Raw genomic sequence first — 23,148 nt, forward strand, 5'->3', positions numbered from 1 at the left:
AAATAGTTAAATAAAATTGTCCCTGTTAGAAATGGGTTTTCAGATGCTGTTAGACAATCCTATCAGCACTTATGTTTGAAGCATACTGAGGCCTGTAGAAACACAGAATCCTTCGGAGTTGTGTTTTAGCTGCAGTTGTACAAAACGTGGATTTTTCTGATTTGACAGAGGCAGTCTTGGATGGGGTTAAGTAGGCCATAGTGAGAACTGTGTAAAAGCGGGCCCTGGGATTTGTTGGCATGGGCCCCTATAGTTTGTGGAGCCAGCGGGATAATTGGGAGCAGACCGAGGATGAGTCAGGATCTCTGCTGATGGGAGCTTTCTAACAGTGGAGAGGAGGGGTTGACATGTCTGTGGGAGGGAGCTGAAGGACAGACGCTCCACCTCTGCAGAGACGTAACATGACACCCTTTCCCAGATGGGGTGATAGAGAGAGATTTGTTTGCTCTGCCTCCAAGATAGATTCATCCTCCTCCATGTCTTTTTCTCTACTCACTGGGATGATCTTGTCTTTATCTCTGTTAGAGAGACTTCTTTTATCTGCACTGAGTCATTTAAGGCCTCTTTGTAGTTCTGGCAACAGTTAAAAACTAGTGTTGAGAAAGAATAATACATTAATTATCCAATTTTCCACTATGTTAGTCCAGAACCTCTGTCCACTTAAAAGGCTTCATAAATCTTTCATAAATTTTTACAGTTATCAACTTGATTTTCATTTTTTAATGATTTAATGTCAAAGGCTCCTCCTCTAAACTTCTATTTCTAGAGGGGCTTATCAGGTTGAAGTCTTTAGTGCATCATTAGCCTGCAAGCCGCACCATTTGCAGTCACTGGAATGTGGAATGGAAGCCACAAACTCCAAAGGGAAGGGAGACCTTCCCCATTAAAAGCCTGTGGTTAAACTGTTACTGGATGGTCATTTGTAAACTCTGACAGGTGGAGTGAGTAAGAAGGACTTTTAGGAGGATTTTGCTGAGTTTGTCTGGTGTTTTCCTTCCTTTTTGCTGCTATTTTGACCTTGTGGTAGTCAGAGCTGTCCCATTTATCAAACAGACTCCACGCTTTTACTGTAACAAGTGAATTAGTAAGCAAAAATACTTGCTGTCCTGATGACTTCATTTCAAGAGATACAAGGGGTCAATCTTACTCCCACTTCCTGCAAGTCACACTACACTTCCTGCCTGTTTTCTTGCACAAACAAGAAAATAACTTTACGCCTTGAACATAAGAAGCCTCCTAAATGGTGAAGCACTTGTTCCCTCGGTCGTGCCAGTACTCTATAATTACATCCACAGTGGCTTTCTCAGTGGTGCAAATTATAATTTAAGGATTGTTTATACATTTTCTGAGGTAACATTTTGGCCCAGTCTTACAGTACGTCTCCCAGCGGGAGAGACTGTAGACACCCAAGCCGTCAAGAGTCTTGGTTTGAAGCGACAACCACAATAACAAGAAATGCTATGTGTGTGGCGTTAGCAATACAACAATGGATACTTGTGTTATATTTAGAGTGCATTGATAAGCAAAAAAAACATTCAGGGAGAAATTAATTGTTTGTGGTATCCCCCTTCAGTTCCTGTCTGGTTCTGTGGCTAACCCAGTTTCAGTGCTGTCTCGCGTTCATCCTTTCCTAACAATGGAGGGAGATGGGGGAGAGGTGGAGGGGTGAGAGGACACAGCACAGTGTGACAGGAGGACTATCTGTGGGTTAGACACTGGGCAGCAGGATGGCTTGTACATGCACTGTATGTGTGTGTGTGCTTTTCCTTTGCTCCCAAAGCCTAGCTGATAGGGATCTTTACTACCACACATCTTACAGTGCAGATCCTTGGGGTCTACGCTGGATATAGAACAGAAAGATAAGGAAAGCCAGCTGATAGAGAAGTAATGTGTGTGATAGAATGAGAAAACTGGGAGATAAAGACATGAAGATGAGAGAGAGAGAGGTAAATCTTGCATGTAGGAAAAATGGATAAATTAAATTAGTGTGCAGCTTCAAGGGTTGTAACACACACGTTCTGGCTGTCAATCATATGCACACACACAGATACAGGCACACACAATCATAGAGTTGGCCTGTTTGGCCCACGTCCAAGGCCTTGCTATGAAATCAGCTTGGGAAAGCAGCAGGGGCCCTGAAAGGACAGAGACAGAAACAGAGAGAGAAAAAGAAAGAGGGAGACTGCCGAGCCCATATAAAATTCCATTGTTTATTTGCTTGACCCCATCCTTCCCTCCTCCTCCCCATACATCCCTCCTTTTACCATCAACCCTTCCTTTTCTCCTTCTTTAGGAACCAGGAAAAACCCTGTCAAAGCCTACCAGGTCAAGGCAGTATTCATTGTAAAATCCCCATGTCGCTTGAACCAAATGCTGCATGTCAGATCTGGCAACCCTGCAGTGCTGGAAACAAATTGGCTGTGCATGAATAATCTTTGCTTCAGTTTCTCAGAGCGTAAGTATGAAAGAGAAAGAGAAGTTAAGGATTAAAAAACAAGTCCCCCTCCTTCCTTCCGTCCTATCCCTCACTCCCGCTTCCATCATACATATCTCCCTACAACTCCAAGACTTTGTGAGAATGAAAGTGAGAGAATGAACGGGAGACAGAAAGAAAGAAAGGATGAAGGATGGAGGGGAAAAAAAACAGCAAAGTTTGCCATTCCAGAAAAAGTTGGCTAAATGTGCAGTGGTGCGTTAAATTAATTGCAGGCAAGGCTTTGGCACACGCTAAAGTGAGCCACATCTTGTAGGGGATTGGGTCCTCAACTCAGCATGGGTGCGGAAAGAAAGTAAAGAAAATAATATTTTTTTTCTTTGCAGTATATCATTCACATTTTGAGCTACATGTTCTCTCTTTACGCCAGTTCTACGCAAAACCTCGCTCACAAGGATGAGAAGTGGTTTAGAAGTTGCCACTTTTTGATTGACTTCCGTGTTTGGTGAAACTCCATGTCCTGATAACTTTGAAATGCAGCGTGGGCTGTGAGCGACTTTGCCCTTTTTAGGTATTTAGAAATGACAGAGAGAAAAAAGAGTGCAGTTTGGACAAGAACAAGCATGGGATGATGATGTCATTGTGTTAGCTGTTCCTGCAGGGCTGGACAGAGGGATGGAGGGACAGCGAGATGGAGGGGAGGATGAAATCTTTATGAGAAGCAGCTGTTGGGGAGAGGCAGGCAGGCAAGCTTCCAAAGCACTGTAGCTGCAGCCAGCCAACAGCTTGCTGACAACAACTCAGAAGCTTGATAAAGCTCGTTATGAAACACTGACAGCACCACCTGCACAATGTGATAAAACTAATTCAACTTAATACTACTTTACTGTATGTGGTCATCACCAAGTGTCCACACTTACAGATAATATTTGGAGTTAAATCATCACAAAGAGCTCAACAACAAAGGTACAAACCAAAATCAGCCACCACCGTCTGAGCTGTCTACACTTATATTGCACTACACAAGATTCACACAAGTCCTGATAACATTGGCAAGCGGAACTGTTATAAGCAAGATCACAGCTTCAGGAACAAGGATCAGCTCATCGTGGGAAATCTGTGTGCAAGCGAGTGTGTCATCACATTGACATTGAATGAGTCCAGACTGGTTTTTGTGACCCACCTCTGTGAATCCAACGTTATGTAACTTCAAGATGAGAAAGGTTGCTTGCTAACATACAGTGCGGTACATAAGTTTGCCAGATCTTAGTGCTAATCAGGGATTTATTTACAACTCTCAGCCCAGACCAAGATCAAATAGTATTTAGTCTAAGCATGGTGCCAGATGTGTGTGGTTTGACACATATGACATGACCAAACAAATACTTTAAAGTCAATGCAATGACGTTTTCTGTGACTGAGAAGCTTTTTGGTACACTGTCCATTTATTTAACACTTTAGCCCAGAGTGAATTGATGGATAGTCGAGAAATTTGGCATAAACATTCATGATTCCCAGGGGATGATTCCTAACGATGGAGATTCCCTGACTCCTCATCTATTGCCTAAAAGGTTAGAGCTCCCCCTTCCCACCACTTCATTGTCGGTTTTGTTGTTGGATTTGTTGACAATTGCTAACAGTGCCAGCCTTATCTTTGAACACAAAGTATCTGAGCACCTCTTGATGCTGTATCTCACTTGTGTGTTTTGATGGTGTTTCTAAGTGCATGTGCCATTAAGATGTCACACACTTCTCAAATTCTTCACCAAACATCTTTACAAGCGTATTGAAACAGACTAGTGTCAGTTTCAATATGGCCACCTCACCTTGCTTTATCCACAAATATTTTCAGCCATCTTGCTGCCATCGGGTTTGATTTTGATAAAACATCTGCATGTTAACATTCAGTAGTTGTTAACATCAACACGTCAACATTATTGATAACATTACTGATAACGTTACCATTCACCTCTAGGTACAGCTGAAGCAGATGAAGTAGCTACACCAATAAATCCAAAGGTCTGACAATATACTTTAGAGCTGAGCCTGACAAGCAGAATCTGAGATGTCCAAAAATGTCCACTGTACAAAAGGTCAATCCTGTTGGTACAGGTACAGTGTGGCCTTTCATCTGTGCCACCCTCAGGCTAAACTTTACAATGTTTTCCCCCCCTCTTGGTAAGGATTTAAGAAAAGCATGTTTGTTTTGTCTCCCCACTTTTCATCCAACCAACAACTTGGTTTTCTGGTGTGTAATGAGCTGCTAGTGTGGCTATAGACTTGTAGCTGTGTTAAAAACCTCCTTGCTCACAATGCCTTCGTGGTCACTCCACTTTACACTTTATAATAAATACATACATTTCAGATCGGCTGATAACTGAGCCTATTTCTTAAAGAAACACAACATTATGCTACAGTCATTAAGCCACATTTGGTTTACAGTATTTGAGTGTGTGTTTATAGTAGTCTCTCCATGGGCAGATACTCAGTGACCATCCGCTGATAGAAATCTCCTTCAGGGTTTGTTATGCAACTGATGTTTGGCTGTGATGCCCTGCTTCTGACCTGGCTCCTGCTATCTCTATCTGGTAAAGGCTTTAAGGCATTTAGGATTGTGTGCTGTTCGCCGGGCATCAGTGCTGTTTGTTCTATGGCCAAGACTGGAGGTTATCCTTTATGAAATACAGTATATTTGTGTAATGGGTTTTATCTAAAGGGAATCAATTATGGAGGTAAATAAATTAAAACTGACAACAGAGTCAACAGGTGATTCTGGGAGAAAAATTTGAAGCCTAGAGCGTGTTTTGTCAACATAATGTCACAAAAATAAATGGGATGAATCTCTGGGGTTTCAGTATAAGTTTAGAGTAAGTCTTTGAAAATCAAACGGGCATACCAGAAATATTGTAAGTAATAATTTCCATTCCAACACACTTTCCGCTGCCATCTACTCCACCCAGCTGTTGATGAACAATACCACTTCCACTTCCTCTGTGGCGGCGTGCATGGCCTGTCACACCTCACAGGGCTACGGCTGAAGTGGGTGGGGCAGGTAGAGGTCTTTCGGGTCGTGTGATATTTTTATTGGCCTTAGCAGATGGCTTCCCTCAGCCTGTGCATTGTTGTGGTGGCCATCTTGTTCTTGGGGTCAGGGTTAACAATAGTTGCCAATAGCTGTAGGAGACAAAGGCTTTGCTGCTCCCAAAAAGAGTTTCCCCAGTAACTGAATGCTGTAAAACTGGCAATGCTGTCAAATTTACTGCTTCTACGAAATACAAAGACACCGCTTGTATGTTTCAGGCGAGTGCTGGGAATCACCATCTAGCATGGATGAGTCAAGTTTAAGACATGTGGGCAGCTGTGGCTCAGGAGGTAGAGCGGGTCCTCCACTAATCAGAAGGTTGGCGGTACGATGCCTGACTCCTCCTGTCTGCGTATTGAAATGTCCTTGGGCAAGAAACTGAACCCCAAATTGCTCCCAATGGTTGCGCCAGCACCTTGCATGGTAGCTTGCCACCACTGGTATGTGAGTATGTGTGTGTGAATGGGTGAGTGAGCAGCAGAAAAAACATTTTAAAGCGCTTTGGATAAAAGTGCTATATAAATGCAGCCATTTAAAAATAAATGCAGCCATTTACATGTTCAAGCCTGGTAATGCATGTCATGACATTTAAGTCAGAATTGTGTGAAAATACCAAATTACCTTTTAAGGCGCTAGAATCTCCACTGAACAGCACTTTTTGTTTTGGCCTTAGGGCTCAAAACAATGAGGCAGGACAGCCTAAAAGCTTGCACTGTTTTCACAGTGCAACAGTATACTTGTATTATTCTTTGCAATATCCACTTTCCTCTTTAGTTTTGACAACCCCTGTCTCCCCAACCCCCCTCTCCTCTTCAATGTGCTCCCTCTCTTCATATCTCCCATCTTTCCTCTCCCCCTGTGACATGCAACACCCTTCGCAGCTCAGAAAAAAAATTAAAATGTAAAACTACGAGGCTCCATACATTCTTTATAGTCCCCCAGTCCACTCCCCTCTCCATGCAAGATTTCTGTTCTTCATTTCATTTAGTAAGAAGAAAAGAAGCAGGAGGGGGAGGAAGGAAAAAAAATTGGTTGATGTTTCCCCTAAAACATGTGACCTCTGCTTGGCTCACAGCTGAAAATAATTTGGGCCTACAGGCCAGTGGATGGCTGACGCAAACCCTCCTCCTCTTCATCTCTCCTCTTTCTGGGGGGCTAGGCTTCGGACTGATGGGGATAGGGGGGATAAAGACAAAGCAATGGAGGTCTGTAAGTTGAGCTGTATGCGAAGCTGGAAGCTAACAGATGACATATTGTACTGTTAGTCTACTTCTTGTCAGACGAGACCACAACTTTTCTGTAGTGTCCATTTGTACTCTCATTCTGGAGGAAAAAAATGTACAAGCCCAGAATCATTTCAAAACACTCGACCCAGAGGGCCAATTATGTTGTTAGCCCAAGGAAGAGTTCAGCTATTTGGCTCCAGATTTTTACGTAATCTACCAAAATTGTGGCTTTTCTTCTGTCTTGCCTCACTGCCAGTTGGGACAACAATTTGTGGAATTTGGCTGAATTGGGCTCACATTCCCTACATAGTCGGGGGGCAAGGGGGAAGTGTCAGTGTCAGGTTTATGGGGAGAGCGATGGAGCGGGGTTTGGGCCATGCAGTACTCAGGAAATGTTTAATGGCCTACGAATACCCTAAAGTTTCCCAGAACATCTGGTTGAAGTCACTCATACATACACATCCATATGCTGGTCTGGAGTGTAGACTGTTTGGCAGGATGTGTATGTCTATGTAGGTGTGTTTTTATACGAGGTTTTGTGTGTGAGTATGCAGCTGGGTCGCAAAGCATCTCTGTGAATTTTCTTGAAAACAAATGTATGGATACCCACCAACAGGAGTTGCCACACAGCCCTGACCTATTCTCCTTTTCTATGTTAAGCACATCTGTGCCAGACAGAGGCCAGGCCCTTCTGCTCCATGCCAACGTTTACAGGCCAAGTCACTGAAAGCTGTGCACCAGGGGCTGTAATTCGATGTTACATACGGTTGGTTTTGCTACGCTCAAAGAGGGTCTGGTTTCATTATACTCTGACAAATGGACCAAGTAATAATTTGAAACTGGCTAAGCATGTCCCCTCACACTCGCCTTGGCACTCTGTGGCCATAATAAAAAACAGAAGAAATGTGTAGAGCTGGAAAACACACAACACATTAAGGAAGTTATTTTGTGGAATGGAAGGAGGGGATCTGAATTGCAAAAAGAAAATGTGTGTGTAGTTCTTGTCTTGAAAATACTCCAGAAATCTGTTCTGGCAAGTGCCAAAAGACAAGACACTGAGTGATAACCTAAAAATGTTGAACTGAGTGCCCTTCTCTGGCTTCCAGCTGCCAGTGATGTTTTCCTAATGGACCTTAATTAAATTACAGTGTTGAGTTTTTAGTATTTTCCATAAGTTTTCCATAATGCCACATGGGTGCTGGAACCTAATATGTGTTTATGCCTGTTGGCTAGCTGTTGTCAAAGCTTTGTTTTTAGTTGTATCCTCCAATAACTCATCAAGTGGGGACTGGCACTGGGGGGAGGATGTACAACAAGTGAGGTCTGCTTCTCAGCAGTTTGGTTCAGAGATGGGTTTCCTTGGGTAGAGAAATGAGAGGTTTGAGCTATTTGGTAGTTTACATTCACACACTAGAGTTAGAAAATTTTCCCGAAGGGAGTCCTGGGGAAATAGTTCTTCTCTTGACCTAACTCTCATTTGTCAGTCTGTATGTCTGCCTATTTTTGTGTAGCATCTTCATATATTTAGTAAAAAAAATATAAGCTTAATGTATGCTCTGTAACAGTTTGACTTGTAAATGTTTTTTCTTTGCAACTTAATGACCTGTAAGATGATATATATTTGTGTTGTTCCCTTGTATTAACATGTATTTAAAGAAATTTTTACCATCTGCACAATGCACTCATCCCATTATAAAAATATATTATACTAAGTGACTGTCTCTCTCTTTGTCTGACAGGATGCCAGCTGCTAGCACCATGACAGGTGGGAGGGCCTTGCTGCTCTGTACAAACACTGACAACTGTATCTACCAATCAGTCAACGGGTAGGTGCCTCAAAAGCCAATCAAATAATCCACTTTTTTTCTGATTTAATGTCTTTTAGTAATGATTCTAAATTGTCAATGCCAGCACTAGTGCTTTTGTAAATGCACATTTTTGTGCATGCTACTGTCAAAGTTCACTCTAACAAGCCCCTTATAGTAACCATCTAATGTGTTGCATTTTTAAACATAAATCATTATTATATGACTTGTGATTGTTCAATATACAAATAAGACCAGTTTGCTTGTGGTAGTCTTTTTCAGATCTGATAGTGCACAATGTAAAATACAGTACAAAGGTCAGAAGAGGCTGCCAATGTTCTTTGTAATGGTCTTGTTTGTTTATGGTAAAAGGGTGGGATTGTATTGAGTGGCCATATGGAAGTAAGTCCTTTTCATTTTGCACATAGACCAGCTATTTAGCATTTGCAAACTTTGGATGGAATCATACAAAATTGAGTCCTTAGCTGAACCACAAATTTCTCTTGATGGGCAGGCCAGCTAACCTGACGCGCCAGATGGTTTGTTACATAGAACCGTCTGAGAAGTAGTCCTTGGAAACTGTTTGGAAACTTTCAAAAAATACTTGGCAGGTGATAGGATGAACCATCTGTCCATCACCATCTATCACCGTCTTACCTTGCGAGGCAGCTGGATTCATGACACTGATTGGTCTGAACCACTGGTGGTTCGGACACAAGCGCATAACTTGAAGCCTGACAAGATGGATCCTCGCGTGTTCTTGTGATGTTGTATCGCAAAATCCAGCTGCCTTGCAATGTAACAGGTCAGCACCAACACAAAAGAATTAGCAGTAAATTAAGCATCCCAAAATGCATTGCAGTAATAAACATCACAAAAGTTTTTCCATGATCTGGTAACTTTTCAGATTTTGGATCGATGTAACTTCATAATAATACATAAATGTTTTCAAATGCAGAGATAAAGAGTCTAAAATAAGTAGGTTAGAAATCTGATTTCATGGTTCTGGTTGGCGTCTTCTACATAGCAACAGTTGATAAGGTTCCTGGGTACTGTAGTATTGAGTGCTTATTTTGACCTGCCAAGCTGATCAAATATATGACTTGTCAGACATGAAGTTGAAACACAGATAACTATGGCAAAACCTTAGAGTGTTGTTTCATTTGACGTTCCAGGAACTTTACAATTGGGACTTTGGAGTGGGGAAAATTTTGAAAGTAGTAGATTGTTCGGCTGCTGCAAGACAGGACAAAAACTATGAGCCTGCAGTAGTTCACTTTTACTCTGCTATCTTATACTATACTCTACATATTCTCCCTGACATGTTTTCTTGTTCCTGAACTGCACTTTTCCCATAACCATCAGAAGTTCTGTACTACACCCCTTTCCATTAGGGTCAGCAGTAGAACAATAGCAGGGCTAGAGAGCAGAGCAGGGCAGAGTTGGCCATCTGGCATCTGGATACAGTTACTGCCCCCCTGCTGCCACTGTCTAATGCCTCTATGACCACTCTCTATAGTCCCTTCTGTCATCTTTTGCAATATTCATTAGTGCTATTTAGATTATAATGAAGGGATTTTAGTTTGTGCCAATAAGAGGGATTGTCTAGTAGAAGATTTAAATGTCTGTTGTTCTGAGAGTCTGCCATGTTAGTGGTCTTGGGGGGTTGTCAAAGGCTAATATAGAAGAATATCACTAAAAGAAGGGTTTTTTTTGTCTCCGTTCTCTCTCCTCACCCATTTCAAACCACGCCACTCATCCATTGGTTCATGTTAGCTCAGCTGGTCAGAGATGCCTTTGTGCCCTTGTACCCCCTTCCCTCCTTCCGCCCTCACTGACCCTCATCTCCATCCTCCACCCATCCATGGCCGCAAGTGATAGACTTCCTAGCCTTCCATAGCATCCGTTTTTTAATATCTACCTCTCAATCTTTCTCTTAATCATTAACAAGTGTTTTTTTTGACTTGGGGGTGAAAAACACTATTGATTTCCTCCTCCATCTGCTCCACTTTTTCGCCTTCACTCAACCCCCCCTTTCCACTCCTGTTCTCCTTTCCTTGGCTTTTCTGTTTGACCTAGTTTTTACCCTCTGTTGCTCCTTGCTTAATAAAAACTGCTGTTCTAACTGAGGGACATAGAGGGATAAAAAAGGGGGGAGGGAGAGAGAGGGGAGAGGACAAATCTAATAAAACCAACTGCAATTTGGAAGAGAATTATTTGGTTGCGTTTCCTTGTAGTTACAACATCAATTTTTTTTCTTTTCTTTAAAGGTCTCTAAGGAAACTTGAATCAGTAATTTCCCTGAGAGATTTCCTCTAGATTGCATGACTTGGTTTTCACATCCAGCGATGTCATCACAAGTCATCCAGCGAGGCCACGTTTCCTCTGTTTGTTGGAAATTCAATCATTTGATGAATGGGCTTTGAGCCAAAACATAGCTTTGTGGGTCGGGAGTAGAAAAGAAAAGATGCACGTCTACACTTCGGCCTCTCCCCTCTTCTGTGTATACTTTCATCTGCTCCCCAGAAATAGCTGTGTGTGTAGCTTGTAAACTTTGACCTCCTTACCGAGAGTTCAAACAGTCATGACCCAGTAATCTTCCAGGAGTGACTCGCAGCTAAAAACAGAGGCACCAAACAGACATCTGAGCTTTTTTTAACAAGAATTCTTGTTTACCCCATAAAACAAAGATCTATTTGGATGTAACTGTGAGTGCATGGCCAATTTTAAGAGCTACGGGGAGCATGATGCCTCGCTTTATACACTGAAGGCCGCAACAGACATTTCTATGAAAATAATTGCATGATAAATTATTAGAGTTGACAACTGTGCCGTGTACTTTCTCCCTCTGTTATTTTATCTGGAATGAATTAAGTACATATCTGTTGCAGCAGTGGCTCAGTGGTTAGCTCTATCCCCTTGCTGAGAGAAGACTGTCTTGGTAAGGGGACAGTGTGGGGTCTGTGTGGTGTTTGCATGTTTTGCCTGTTTGTTTAGGCTTAGTTTTGTTGCCTCCCCAAACTCTGTGTTCATCTTGTGATTGATAGATTACCTTCCAACTCGTTTAACCTGAAATACGCCTCAGTTCCTCACTGCAAAAAAGGGCAATTCAAGAAAGTCATAGCATCTCCTTTTAGGATAATTCAACTTTATATTTTCTAAGATTAAAAACTTGTCATGCATCATTTGTATTTGATTATCCTTGTCCAGGTACAGTGACTGGTATATATTTGTAAGATATCCATGTAATCTAATTTTCAGCTAGGCTTTTTATCATCCTTTCCAATGGTTCAGCAAGTAGAAAAATTTAATAAATCAGTTAAATGTGTTTGGTCATATTTATGTTTGTGTCTCTCCAATAGGCTCCAGTGCTGTGGCTTGAAGGTCGGGGAGGCTCCGTCGTCTGTGGTGCCCCAGTGCCAAGAGGTCTGTGGGTCACCAGGGGACAGAGACAGGAGGGACACTGCCGTGCCCACCAAGCGTCCCCTCTCCCCTCCACTCAGCTTGAGTGACAGCCCGGGTCCTCCTGACGCCATGCTGGCTCACAGGAGATCCACTACCACCACCGATCCGCGGACTCCCAACATGGAGAATGGGCTGTGTGGCAAGCTGAACCACAACAAGAGCCAAGCAGGAGTCAAAACTGCCAGCATCCGCGATAAGATCTCACAATGGGAAGGCAAAAAGGAGCCTTCCCAACTAACTTCTACGGGGACATGTCCACTTAGCACAACACAGAAGGAAGTTGAGACAGTGAGGAAAAAGGAATTCAAAGTTTCAGAGGTGCAAAGGACAGACAGCAAGAGGTTTGTCAGCTGGGACAGACAAGACTCAGGGAAGGAGAATGCTGGAAAGCTTGGGGATTCAAGACCTAAATCTCCAGAAGGCCCAGCAAACAAAGACAAAGAAGTGATCCTAGAGAGAGGAGTTCGGGCTCCTAAGCCAACAGAACAGCCCCAAGACAAGAAAACAGTTTTAACTCATGTTAAGAAACTGGAGAAGGCAACAAAGGAAGTTCCTGACAGACCTTCACTGGCATTTCCAGGGAATTACTTCTGCCCTCCTTCAAAGGAGGAGCAGGAGGAAACAGAAAAGAGGGCCATTGAGCCCATTTTTGGAACATTTGACGTGGCTCGTCCTGGTGGGTCACGGAGGAGGAGGGAGGGGGATCCAGAAAACGTATACAGTGAGCCAGGTGCTCCATCTATAAACCCTTTACCGAAACCTCAGAGAACCTTCCAGCATCACACACCGCCCCCTACCCCAGTTTCAGGGCCCGGCTCTGGGAAGGGGAAGAGGAACTTGCCCCCTTTGCCCTCCATTCCTCCTCCACCTTTACCCACGTGCCCACCCCCTGGAGTTTGCAGGAGACCCTGGGCTGACAAACCCCGGGACACCAGTAACAGGTAAGAGAATGAAAAGACAAAAGATGACAAATATTGGCAGCCATGATCAGTTTTTTTGACCATTGATCCTAAAGTATGGCACCCAACTGCAGACCTTAGACCCTTGAGGGTTGATAATGCATGTGCTGAAAAGACAATGTCTTATCTCAACCCCAAAGCTAAATTTACAAAAATAAATTATTTAAAGCACACTTATGAAAACCGAATTAACCAGTGAAGGCCATGTGTATCTTCCAGGGATGCACGATAATATCGACACATCATCAGTATCAGCTGATGAAATATTGGCATCAGCCCAAAATTAAATGTTCTGCCGATATGACAGGCCGATTCGTCACCTTCTCCTCTGCCACCCGTGTCCTGGCTGTGATTCTCTCTGTGGACTGTTTCACCTTGACGGTCCTGGTGCTTCCTCCGCAGGCTACATGTCACTCAGCTGCCCAACAGACCTGCTACTTCTTCCCACTTTAACCTGAATATAACAAACCAGGGCTTGGTGCTCCAGTTGTATCCACACAGAGAGCTGGGGTTAGCTGGAAGGCTAGTGGAGGCTAGCTGGCTGTGTCTTCTGTCTCTGGCCATGCTGCAGCTAACTTTCCGCAAGCCTCCCAGCTTGTCCCAGCTCTCCGTGTGGATCCAACCAGAGTGCTGAGCCCAAGTTTGTTATTCAGGTTAAAATGGAAGGAAGCAGTGGGTCTGTTGGGCAGCTGAGTGAAGTGGAGCCTGCAGACTAAACACCGGGACCATCAGGGTGAAACAGTGCGCGGAGGAGCTGCTGTCTTCGGGTGCACAGATAGGAAACACATCGGCTGACAAGATATACTTCTCTGTTTGAAAAAAGTTCTTCTTCCTCTTCTTTTTGGTTTATAACGGCAGTTGGAAACCAGTTTATTAGGTCCATTACCACCAACTTCTGCTTCGGAGTGTGGATTAGAGATTAAATCCTACCTTTTATGCCTGTCTGTCTAATAAACTCAAAGAAAACTCTACTGCTCCACCCACTTGGCAGGTTCATTAAAGTTTTATTGCTGAGCTCCTGAACTTCAGTCTTCCTAAGTACTTCCTTCATGTACTGTCTTTCTTGATCATACTTAGTGCAATCTATGATTGCATGCATAATAGTCTCCTCAGCCAGGTGGAAAAAAATATGCACATATATGGGTATTGGCATTGGCAATCAGCCAAAATGAGTTGGAAAATATCGGCATATCGGACATCGGCAAAAAATCCAATATTGTGCATCCCTAGAATCTTCTCACCCTTCCTCCACCCCCCATGTGAACAACATCTCCCACATCTGCTGTAAATCAGAACCACTGGTGACATCACCCTGTTTCTAAATATCCCACAGAATGAGCTCATTGGTTGGATCTGAGGAATGTACACATCAACTCAAGTCATTCCTCCTTGCAAAACTCTGCTGGAAGGGGATATCAACATGAGTCGTGTCAAAGAGGCCCCTTGCTTTTTCAAGAATTCTAGGCCTTGACAGTAAAAACGATTGTGCAAGGCCTTTTGCCATCACAAATTTGTTGTCAGGCATTAATTTTGCAGCGCTAGAATTTCTAAATGTTAACATTTGGGTACTTGTAAAGTGTGCAGTGTTGAGTCTAAAACACTTGATCCGCCAATTAACATCTTGGAATTTTAAAGACTGTTGAAGTAGTACTTGGAGTCAGATGGCTACAATCAAACAAAAAGTGCTCTATAGGGAAACCAATAATGTGAACTCTGCAGTATTGGAGTACATCTATTGTTCACTTTCTCCAGTTGTCTGAATTCTTGTTTGGAGCTTGGCTTGGATCTGTTACATTCCATACCATATGTGGAGGCTTCACTCAGCCCAAGTGTGCTGTGTCAAGCCCTTTGTTTGGTCAGGCTGTCTCTCTTTGAGTGTCTGTTGCAGTGAGCATTTTTGTGCGTGTGTATGCATGTATGTGTGTGTGTAGAAATACACAGTAATAATGCCAGTTTATTAGGTACACATAGTTTTACCAGTGCAACACAACAGCAGAGCAATCAATCCTACCTTTGTAAAACATATTCATATTGTAAAACAAGTTCAGTTGTTATTGAAACTGTGTCGAATTAGTGTTAATTTAACTAATTAATTAATTTTCAGATGCAGTCTCTGGATATGTTGTTTTTAAGAGTTAAAAACAAACAGACAGAAAAAGACAAGCGGCAGACAACAATAAAAATTATATAACATAAACAAAAAGGCTATAGTTTGTGGTGGTGGTTTTGTATTGTAACACAAATTACATGAAGAAAACATTTTTCAGATTCATGCAGTCCCATATAGCATCACCACAGAGTGTGAATGCATGCATCCATGGATGTTTGTGTGCATTTATGGTCTGGTAGGCTTTAATCTTTGTCAGCGATGAAACACAGATGTGGTCATTCAGATGTGGCAGCTAACAAATGGGAACATCAGAGTGCCTTCTTCGCATATCAAGCATTTTTAAAAAGGCATCAACATGCACATACACATTCACCCAGAAAAATCAGTCAAAAATCCTTCCTTCCTCTTTTGTATTTAGCGTGCCACACTCCTAAATCTTTGCTTTGCTTTGTCCTCCAGGAAATCCTATGAATTTGAGGATCTTCTCCAGTCGTCTGCAGAAAGCTGCAGGGTGGACTGGTACGCTCAGTCCCGACTGGGTCTTACACGCACTTTATCAGAAGAGAATGTCTACGAGGACATAATAGGTAAACAATGCATTTAATCCCTTATTTTCTTGACCAAATGGAACGGTTACATTATCAGCTGTTTAGGGTGTAAACTGATTTACATTTGGAAAGATTATTTCTATCCCATGCCCTTTATACACTACATGACCCTTTAGTTTGATTTCTCATATTGGTGTGTGTATACAGTACTAGAGTTCAGTAACAGGGGTGAAGAGGAGGCCAAGCTGTCTTTACTCTACTCTGTTTTTTCTGCTCCAGTTTTAATTTAGGGGCACGCTGCTCCACTTTTATTAAAAATTATACGCAGAAACCCGACCTACGTTCCTACCTTATTGTTTTCAGTGTTATGCCAACCCCACCTAGAGCCTGTTTAATTTTCATAACGTATAATAGTGGTGTTGAGAGGCCATAGCTGAGGTTGGCTACTGTGATTGTCCATGCAGTAGGGGGCATGTCAATGGCTTAGAGCCACTGCACATTACTGGCAATGGCTTCAATGTGTCTTTGGTTTTCATCCTGGAGACTGCTGTATAATGAGTTCCGCTTGCTTGCCACAATCGAATTAAGTTTAATTATATTTAAGTGATGCCACACCTAATTTTGGATCTCTTTATAGTTTCCTACATTCATACAGTGTTCTTTAAAACGCCCAGACATTGTTCTGCAACACTTAGCAGTGTCCCATGGGTAAAGTAACTCAGGCTTACAAAAACCAGCTCAGGGAGGCAGAGATGTGTACGATAGAGAGCGCAGACAATAATGAATGGGTGTGATGTCTTCTTGGTGTTGTCGCCAACCTCTACACGCAACGCAGGTAGTCAGCAACACACTGTAAATACACAATCCACCTGCCTGTCAGTGTTTAAGATTGAGAGGACAGCAACTGTCACCAGTGCATGTATCCAGACGCATGCCTTGATGACTGATGCAAACTCACATGTGCACAGCTGACAGCACACTCAAACACACCATGGAGATTAGTGTGCCGTTCTCATCAGCCAGCAATGTGAAAAACAGTACACTGATCCCTTGTTTTCCTCAGAGGGAGAAGGAGCAGGGAACTGAACGTCCCTCTTTATCCTCCTACTCCTACAGGTCACATCTGGTGGATGGATTGATAGAGCAGAGGAGAGATAGAGAGAGACAGAGACAAAGAGAGAAAGAGGCACAGGTTTTGGAAAGTGTTCCTATCTCACCCCTTATCTGCAGGGGAGGACTAGTGGCTAAAGTTACATTTAGCTTTAGCCGTGCTAGGAGTTGTGCATCTTATCACAGTGAAATATGAGCTGGGTAAGCACACTGCTGCCTCTGGTAGTTCTCTGCACATCTGGAGTAGGGATAGTCTGGCAAAACAAACATGACTGATATGGAAAGAATATTTTATCCACTACTTTCGTGAGCTTGCGTTGGGCTATATTATAATCCAGGTGCCACTGATTTCTCAGTTTTGAAAAAAAAGTTTTTTTCCACTCAAGATCCTCCATCCAAGGAGAACCCCTATGAAGACATAGAGCTGGAGAAAAGTTGCCTTGGAAGCAAATGTGTTTCACCTGCCTCCTCATCTCCTGTCCCTGACACTCCAACTAAGGTACTAGATTGACAATACATCACTCTAAAAACAAAGATTTAATAGAAGCCGTTTTATACTAAAATCACCTTCTAATGTGTCTGTTTTGCTCTGTCTCTCCTCACCAGCTCTCCTCCAAACCTGGCTTCTTTAGACAGAACTCAGAACGACGAAGCTTCAAACTCCTTGAACTACGCAAGACCAGCAGGGACGCTGGCATATCATCACCCTCCCGTATCAGCCCTCCCTCTACGCCCAGCAGCCCAGACGACACCCCCTGTCTCTCTGGAGACCCTTACAACCGCAGACGGAGGAAAATCCCCAAGGTATGGGAGTCTGAGAGGCCTCAACTAAAGCTCACGCTGCTTTCTGTTTTGATTTATGGTCCAGCGTACTGCTCAGGGAGGTTCGGAGCTGGTCCACTCATGCTGCTGTCTGGGGATGAGTAAAAGCAGGGGAAAATTTTCTGACGGATATTTCCTGTGAGAAGTGTGCCTAGAAGAAGGCCTCCCAGAAGCTGTATTGAAATGATCTTGGTTGGAGCCTGGCAGATTTTGTTTATTAGTTCAAGGAGTTAAAGATGGACTCTCTCTCCCTTTACCTCCTTCAGATGGTGCTGAAAATCAATGGCATCTTCGAGGCGCGAAGAGGGAAAAAACGCATGAAGAAGGTGTCTCAGTCTACTGAGTCCAGCTCAGGGAGAGGTGAGGGTTTAAATGTGAAAGCAGGCCACAAAATAACTTCATCATATCCACCATTTTATTGTGTTGTTGTTTGTCTGTTAGCAAGATATCTCAAACATTTGTTAACTGATTTCAGTAGAGTTTTATGGAAAGTTAGGCCACAGGCCAAGGAACAAGTGATTAGTTTCTGGAGCAAAAACACATCCAGGTGAAGAACCTGGTGTTGATCCAGGAAATTTTAAAGGCTTTCTTAACTCAAAATTCCTCTCATGTGCTCCTTCGCTTACTCAAATAAAAATATCTGGCGCATGACTTCCATGATTGTCTGTCACTTTGTGTATATAAAATCAGCACCTGATGCAGATTTAAAATTTATAATAGTATTGGAGTATATTGGATATTGCAGCCAGGGTAAAAGTACTGTGGGAGCTCTCTATTTATCCTGTTTCCATATACTCTACATATACTCTTTAATTTAATAAAACATATATACCTACTTTTATTTTTAAAATGTTTACTCACTTTGAAAATCAGTCTTTTTGTATACATAAATACTATGCACTCTCTACCCAGACACTTTTTATTAATTTTCTTTCCCTACGACATTCTGCAATTTGACCATAATGGCTTTACAAGTCTCTGTCCATAAAAAAAACAATACCTCATCATATGAGTTCACTTCACTGAGTTTTATGGGCAAGGCTATGTTTTTGGGTCAGTTGAGTCTGACCCATGTTTTAGAGGACTGGGTGGTGTTGTGTGGTTAAGGCTGCAATGAAAGCAATGGGAGCAAATAACATGAGCTCTGAGTTTCCTGTGATTGTTATTTGCAGTCTCTTCACACTATGTTTTCATTTTTTATTCTCTTTGATGCAGTGACAGATGAGAACAGTGAGTCCGAAAGTGACACAGAGGAGAAACTAAAAGGTGAGAACAGATAATGAACATCCACACATGTAATAGCCACATGCTCAGCAAAAATAGATAATAGTTTTATATCAGTGTAAATTCATTTGTTTGAAATAATCACAGTAGGAGCATGTCTACTGATTCTGATTCTTTGTCATTGTTCCACTGTGTAGCTAATGTCAAAAATATACACAGATGGAAACTGTAGATTGCCCTACATAGTGGTCTCACAGTGACTTTCTTTGCATATACATGTGTTCATGCAGGATATGGATGTATTTGCATGAAATATGTTTCTCTGTCCCTCAGCTCACAGCCAGCGGCTGGTGTCGGTCCAGTCCATGCTGAGGCAGACGGGGCGGTACCGGACCTTGGAGAGGGATCTGATGGAGTTGCAGGAGAGAAAACTCTTTGAGTATTTTATAGTTGTGGCGCTCCACAAGACCAAGGCCGGTGTGCCATACCTGCCAGAAGTCACACAGCAGTTCCCTCTCAAGGTAAACTGGGACAGAAATGTTACTGAAGCACATTATTCCAAAATAGGACACTGGAAAATTCATAAAAAATATGACTCAACGGGAAACATATTTTTTTATATTTTGTATTTCTAAATAGATGTCTGCTGTCTTACTTGACTACTTCAATATATACAGTATATGCCATTGTATGAGCACCTGGGAGGTCTTTTCTGGGAAAAAAAAACACAGGAAATTGCACATTTTACATTTATGGGCAAAGCAGCAGCAGGTTTCTTGTAATAAAAAATGAATAGCCTGGTAATTTGCATGAGCAGCGATACCACTTCGCTACTGACAAAAGATAAAATTTCCTCAACTGAAAAATCCAAGGAAAAAGACACTTGTTACATTTACTGTGATGTAACTTTGTGTGTAAAAGATGAGAGATTGGTTACGGCAAAAGAACCTCAGTCCCGTATTAATTTTATGGCAGTCTAATCTAAAACCGTAGAAAGGTCTGTATGTGTGAAACACGACTTACTGGTGTGATCCCTCAGGCAGCATTAAACATTTGTTTTCTTCTTGTGTTCTCTCTTATTTTTCATCCAGCTCGAGAGGAGCTTTAAGTTCATGCGTGAGGCAGAGGACCAGCTGAAAGTCATCCCTCAGTTCTGTTTCCCTGACGCCAAAGACTGGGCGCCTGTCGACAACTTCCCCAGGTCAGGCCGAGTGTATCTGCTGCCACAGCACTCAAGAACATACGAAAGTAAAACAAAACAGGGACATAGGAATTTCCCAGCAGAGTGGTAATAGCTCAGCGGTTTTCCTTGCTAATAGCTACTTGTTAGTCCAGAAGCTGAGAAAGCCCAAAATGGAAATGACCATGTGGCTTGTAAAGATGACGAATCTCTCTTTAACTATAAGGCACTGACACAATGGCAAATGATTACAGGGAGGGATGGTGGATTTAGCACCTTACACCTGGTTTGCTATTAGAAAATCACCTTTCTTTGTATGCTGTTTAAAATTGGCTGTATTACCCAATACCACCTAGCTTAGCCTCTCAACGTCCGCATTGTTCCGAGAAATTATGATGAGTGTCCTGAAGGTGATGGCTAATAATTACCTGGTGGCAAATGTTAGTGAACTGGCTGACACTCTTCCCTGTCAGGAAGGTCATCACCAGTCAATGAATACCTGTCAGTTAGAGCTTAGGAGGTTTTGTGTGGATATTTGCAGAGTAAGCTTGTCCTGAGGGCCTTCCCCATCAAGTACAAAGTCAAGCTTTTGTTTGCAAAAACACAGAGTTGGGAAGCAATGTTCAATCAACAACTGAGTTTTTTGTGTCCGGAACAGCCTATTTCTATGTGATTTTTGCCGCTTTTAATAGTTTCCAGCATCTCTGAAATATCTTTTTCTGTCTCTTTCATTTCTCCAGTGAGACGTTCTCATTTGTTCTGACTGGTGAGGATGGAAGCAGGCGGTTCGGCTACTGTCGGCGATTACTGGTATGCTCTAATAATGCTTCTGACTCTGATCGTTAGCTTCTTCTAATCTGATTTAAATAATAATATTCTCTTTATTTCCTCTGTTCCCTTTACCCTCTTCTTTTATGTATTACTGTGTAAGTTGTCAATATTTCTTGAATTATGTTGATAAAATTGTGTAATTTTATTTCATGAATGTACCTTTAAAGTCTCCGTGAAACAAAGGCTTTGCTTTGCTCTACTGCTCTAATCCTGTGGTTGTAGTTGGGTGAGCAGTCTTGTGACACACCAGTGTTTTGAAGCTGTCTGTCTCTTTTTTGCTGGCTGTTCACAGCCCAGTGGTAAAGGCCGAAGGCTCCCTGAGGTCTACTGCATCGTCAGCCGCTTGGGTTGTTTCGAACTCTTCTCCAAGGTAGATATAGAGAACTAAGCATAAACGCAAATGCACAAAAGTACACATAAATGCATTACTTTCATCAAATTAAATCACGTGTTACACAAACACGCACACACACACGCACACACACACATACACAACTGAACCCACCAAAAGAGTACAGAGCAGTACCACCTTCTGCGCCCACAGAGCCCCACCCACTCTCCGCCTGCTCTACTTTCCCAGAGAGCCTTGTAGTCCTGGCTCCAGTACAGAGACACATGTGAACTGCAGCTGATGTGGTTACTGCAGTGGAAAAGGTTCCCTGTAATGAGCCTTAGATTTATATGCATGTCCCTAACCCTAACCTGTGTACGCAAATGTCTGTGCTGTGTACATATGCCATTGCTTAAGCTGGGTTTGCATTTATATAGTCAGGGACATAAACGAGTAAATATGTCCGCTGTTTAAAAAGAAGGAAAATAGATTGATAGCTGCCTCTCCTTTGGAAGAGCTCAGTGCTAATGATATTCCAAATATGCTGCATTGGTACAAGATCAACTACACAAACTACAGTGAGTATAGTGTACACAGTCCTGTGGAGATAATGAAAATAGTACAAATTGTAAATTCTGTTTCATTAACAATGAGCTATTAGACATTTATTGTATTGAATTTCATTTTTTTCTCACTTGAAAATGGTAATCTGATGCCACATTAATTGTCAGCTTTCACAGAGATGAAAAGTAAATTGTAATCTCAATGAAACTTTTACCTTGTGAAATAAAGGTGATAATAATAAGAACTGAAGGAGAGTGATTATATGCATATATATACTGTAGGTGCAAGCTTTTTAGAAAGCATTATCTATGAAAAAAGTAACGCCTATGCACCTACTCCAACAAAATTTAATCAGGATAACGTTTTTATCTTACTCGAATCTTCGTCAGGTCAATATGATTTGTAAAAATCGATAACATACCCATATGTATACATCCATGCACACAAATAGGCTGACAAGCTCTATGATGACAGGTGCGTAAGCTGTTAAAAAATAAGAATTACATTCTGTAAATAAAAATTTTACAGTGAAATTGACACTGAATCAGATAGAATAGGAGAAGACAGTGTGGATAAAATGATCTATCACAGTATATATAATTTCATATTGGGATATTGATGTGTGATTTTGATACTGTAAATTTATTGAAAAAACAATCAAGAAACTCTTTATGGATAAAATAGCCAGACCTAAATATAAAAGGATTAGCTACCTTGGTATGAACTAATTTATATAATCTCATGGGATATATCATCATTTCATCCAACCCAGAACAGAAATATGTGTGTTTAACAAAAGAAAACATTATGTTAGAGATGGGAATCTCAATTGTGGGGTAGAAACATCTGGTGCTTCACACGTTGCTAACATATCTATGGTATAATCATATAAATACATTAGGGAGTGCTGGTATGCAAATTACATTGCCTTCTCCTCTGTTTTTTTCCAGATCCTGGATGAAGTGGAAAAGAGGAGGGCTATCTCCCCTGCCCTGGTGCAGCCCTTCATGAGAGGCATCATGGAAGCTCCTTTCCCTGCGCCAGGAAGGACCATCACTGTCAAAAACTTTCTACCTGGCTCTGGGACAGAGGTGAGAGGGTACATGTAGGAATGCACCAGTATTCAGCAAAATTCATATGCTTTTATTAAAAGATGATAATGTATTCCTGCACAGTATATGCATACAGTATGTGCATCAATGTCTTTTCTCTTTGTTTTTGTCTCTGTTTGACTTCCTCTCTCTCTTTCCTACAGGTGATAGAGCTGTGTCGGCCGTCTGACTCCCGTCTGGAACATGTGGACTTCGAATGTCTCTTCTCCTCCTTGAGTCTACGTCTCCTGCTCCGAGTTTTCGCCTCTCTACTTCTAGAGCGCAGAGTCATCTTCACTGCTGACAAACTCAGGTTGGCTTCAACACAATATTGTTACAGAGCCTTGTAGTTACACAGTCTGCTTT

At 42.2% G+C, this 23,148-nt stretch overlaps 1 protein-coding gene across 4 annotated transcripts in view; it reads left to right on the plus strand.

Annotated features, from left to right (window-relative positions):
• Positions 1–23,148, plus strand: part of si:dkey-82f1.1 (DENN domain-containing protein 2A) — a 46,362-nt gene that overhangs the window by 15,803 nt on the left and 7,411 nt on the right. For all 4 annotated transcript variants that reach the window (XM_067590316.1, XM_067590315.1, XM_067590318.1 and 1 more), the window contains 13 exons: positions 8,482–8,568; positions 11,910–12,953; positions 15,541–15,668; positions 17,126–17,238; positions 17,346–17,543; positions 17,828–17,921; positions 18,777–18,827; positions 19,119–19,306; positions 19,877–19,986; positions 20,706–20,775; positions 21,089–21,166; positions 22,642–22,782; positions 22,947–23,095. In XM_067590316.1, the coding sequence (XP_067446417.1) occupies positions 8,482–8,568; positions 11,910–12,953; positions 15,541–15,668; positions 17,126–17,238; positions 17,346–17,543; positions 17,828–17,921; positions 18,777–18,827; positions 19,119–19,306; positions 19,877–19,986; positions 20,706–20,775; positions 21,089–21,166; positions 22,642–22,782; positions 22,947–23,095 (2,451 nt within the window). The remainder of the gene's footprint in view (positions 1–8,481; positions 8,569–11,909; positions 12,954–15,540; positions 15,669–17,125; positions 17,239–17,345; positions 17,544–17,827; positions 17,922–18,776; positions 18,828–19,118; positions 19,307–19,876; positions 19,987–20,705; positions 20,776–21,088; positions 21,167–22,641; positions 22,783–22,946; positions 23,096–23,148) is intronic.

This window comes from Thunnus thynnus, chromosome 5 (genome assembly GCF_963924715.1).
Source record: "Thunnus thynnus chromosome 5, fThuThy2.1, whole genome shotgun sequence".
Lineage (NCBI taxonomy): Eukaryota > Metazoa > Chordata > Actinopteri > Scombriformes > Scombridae > Thunnus > Thunnus thynnus.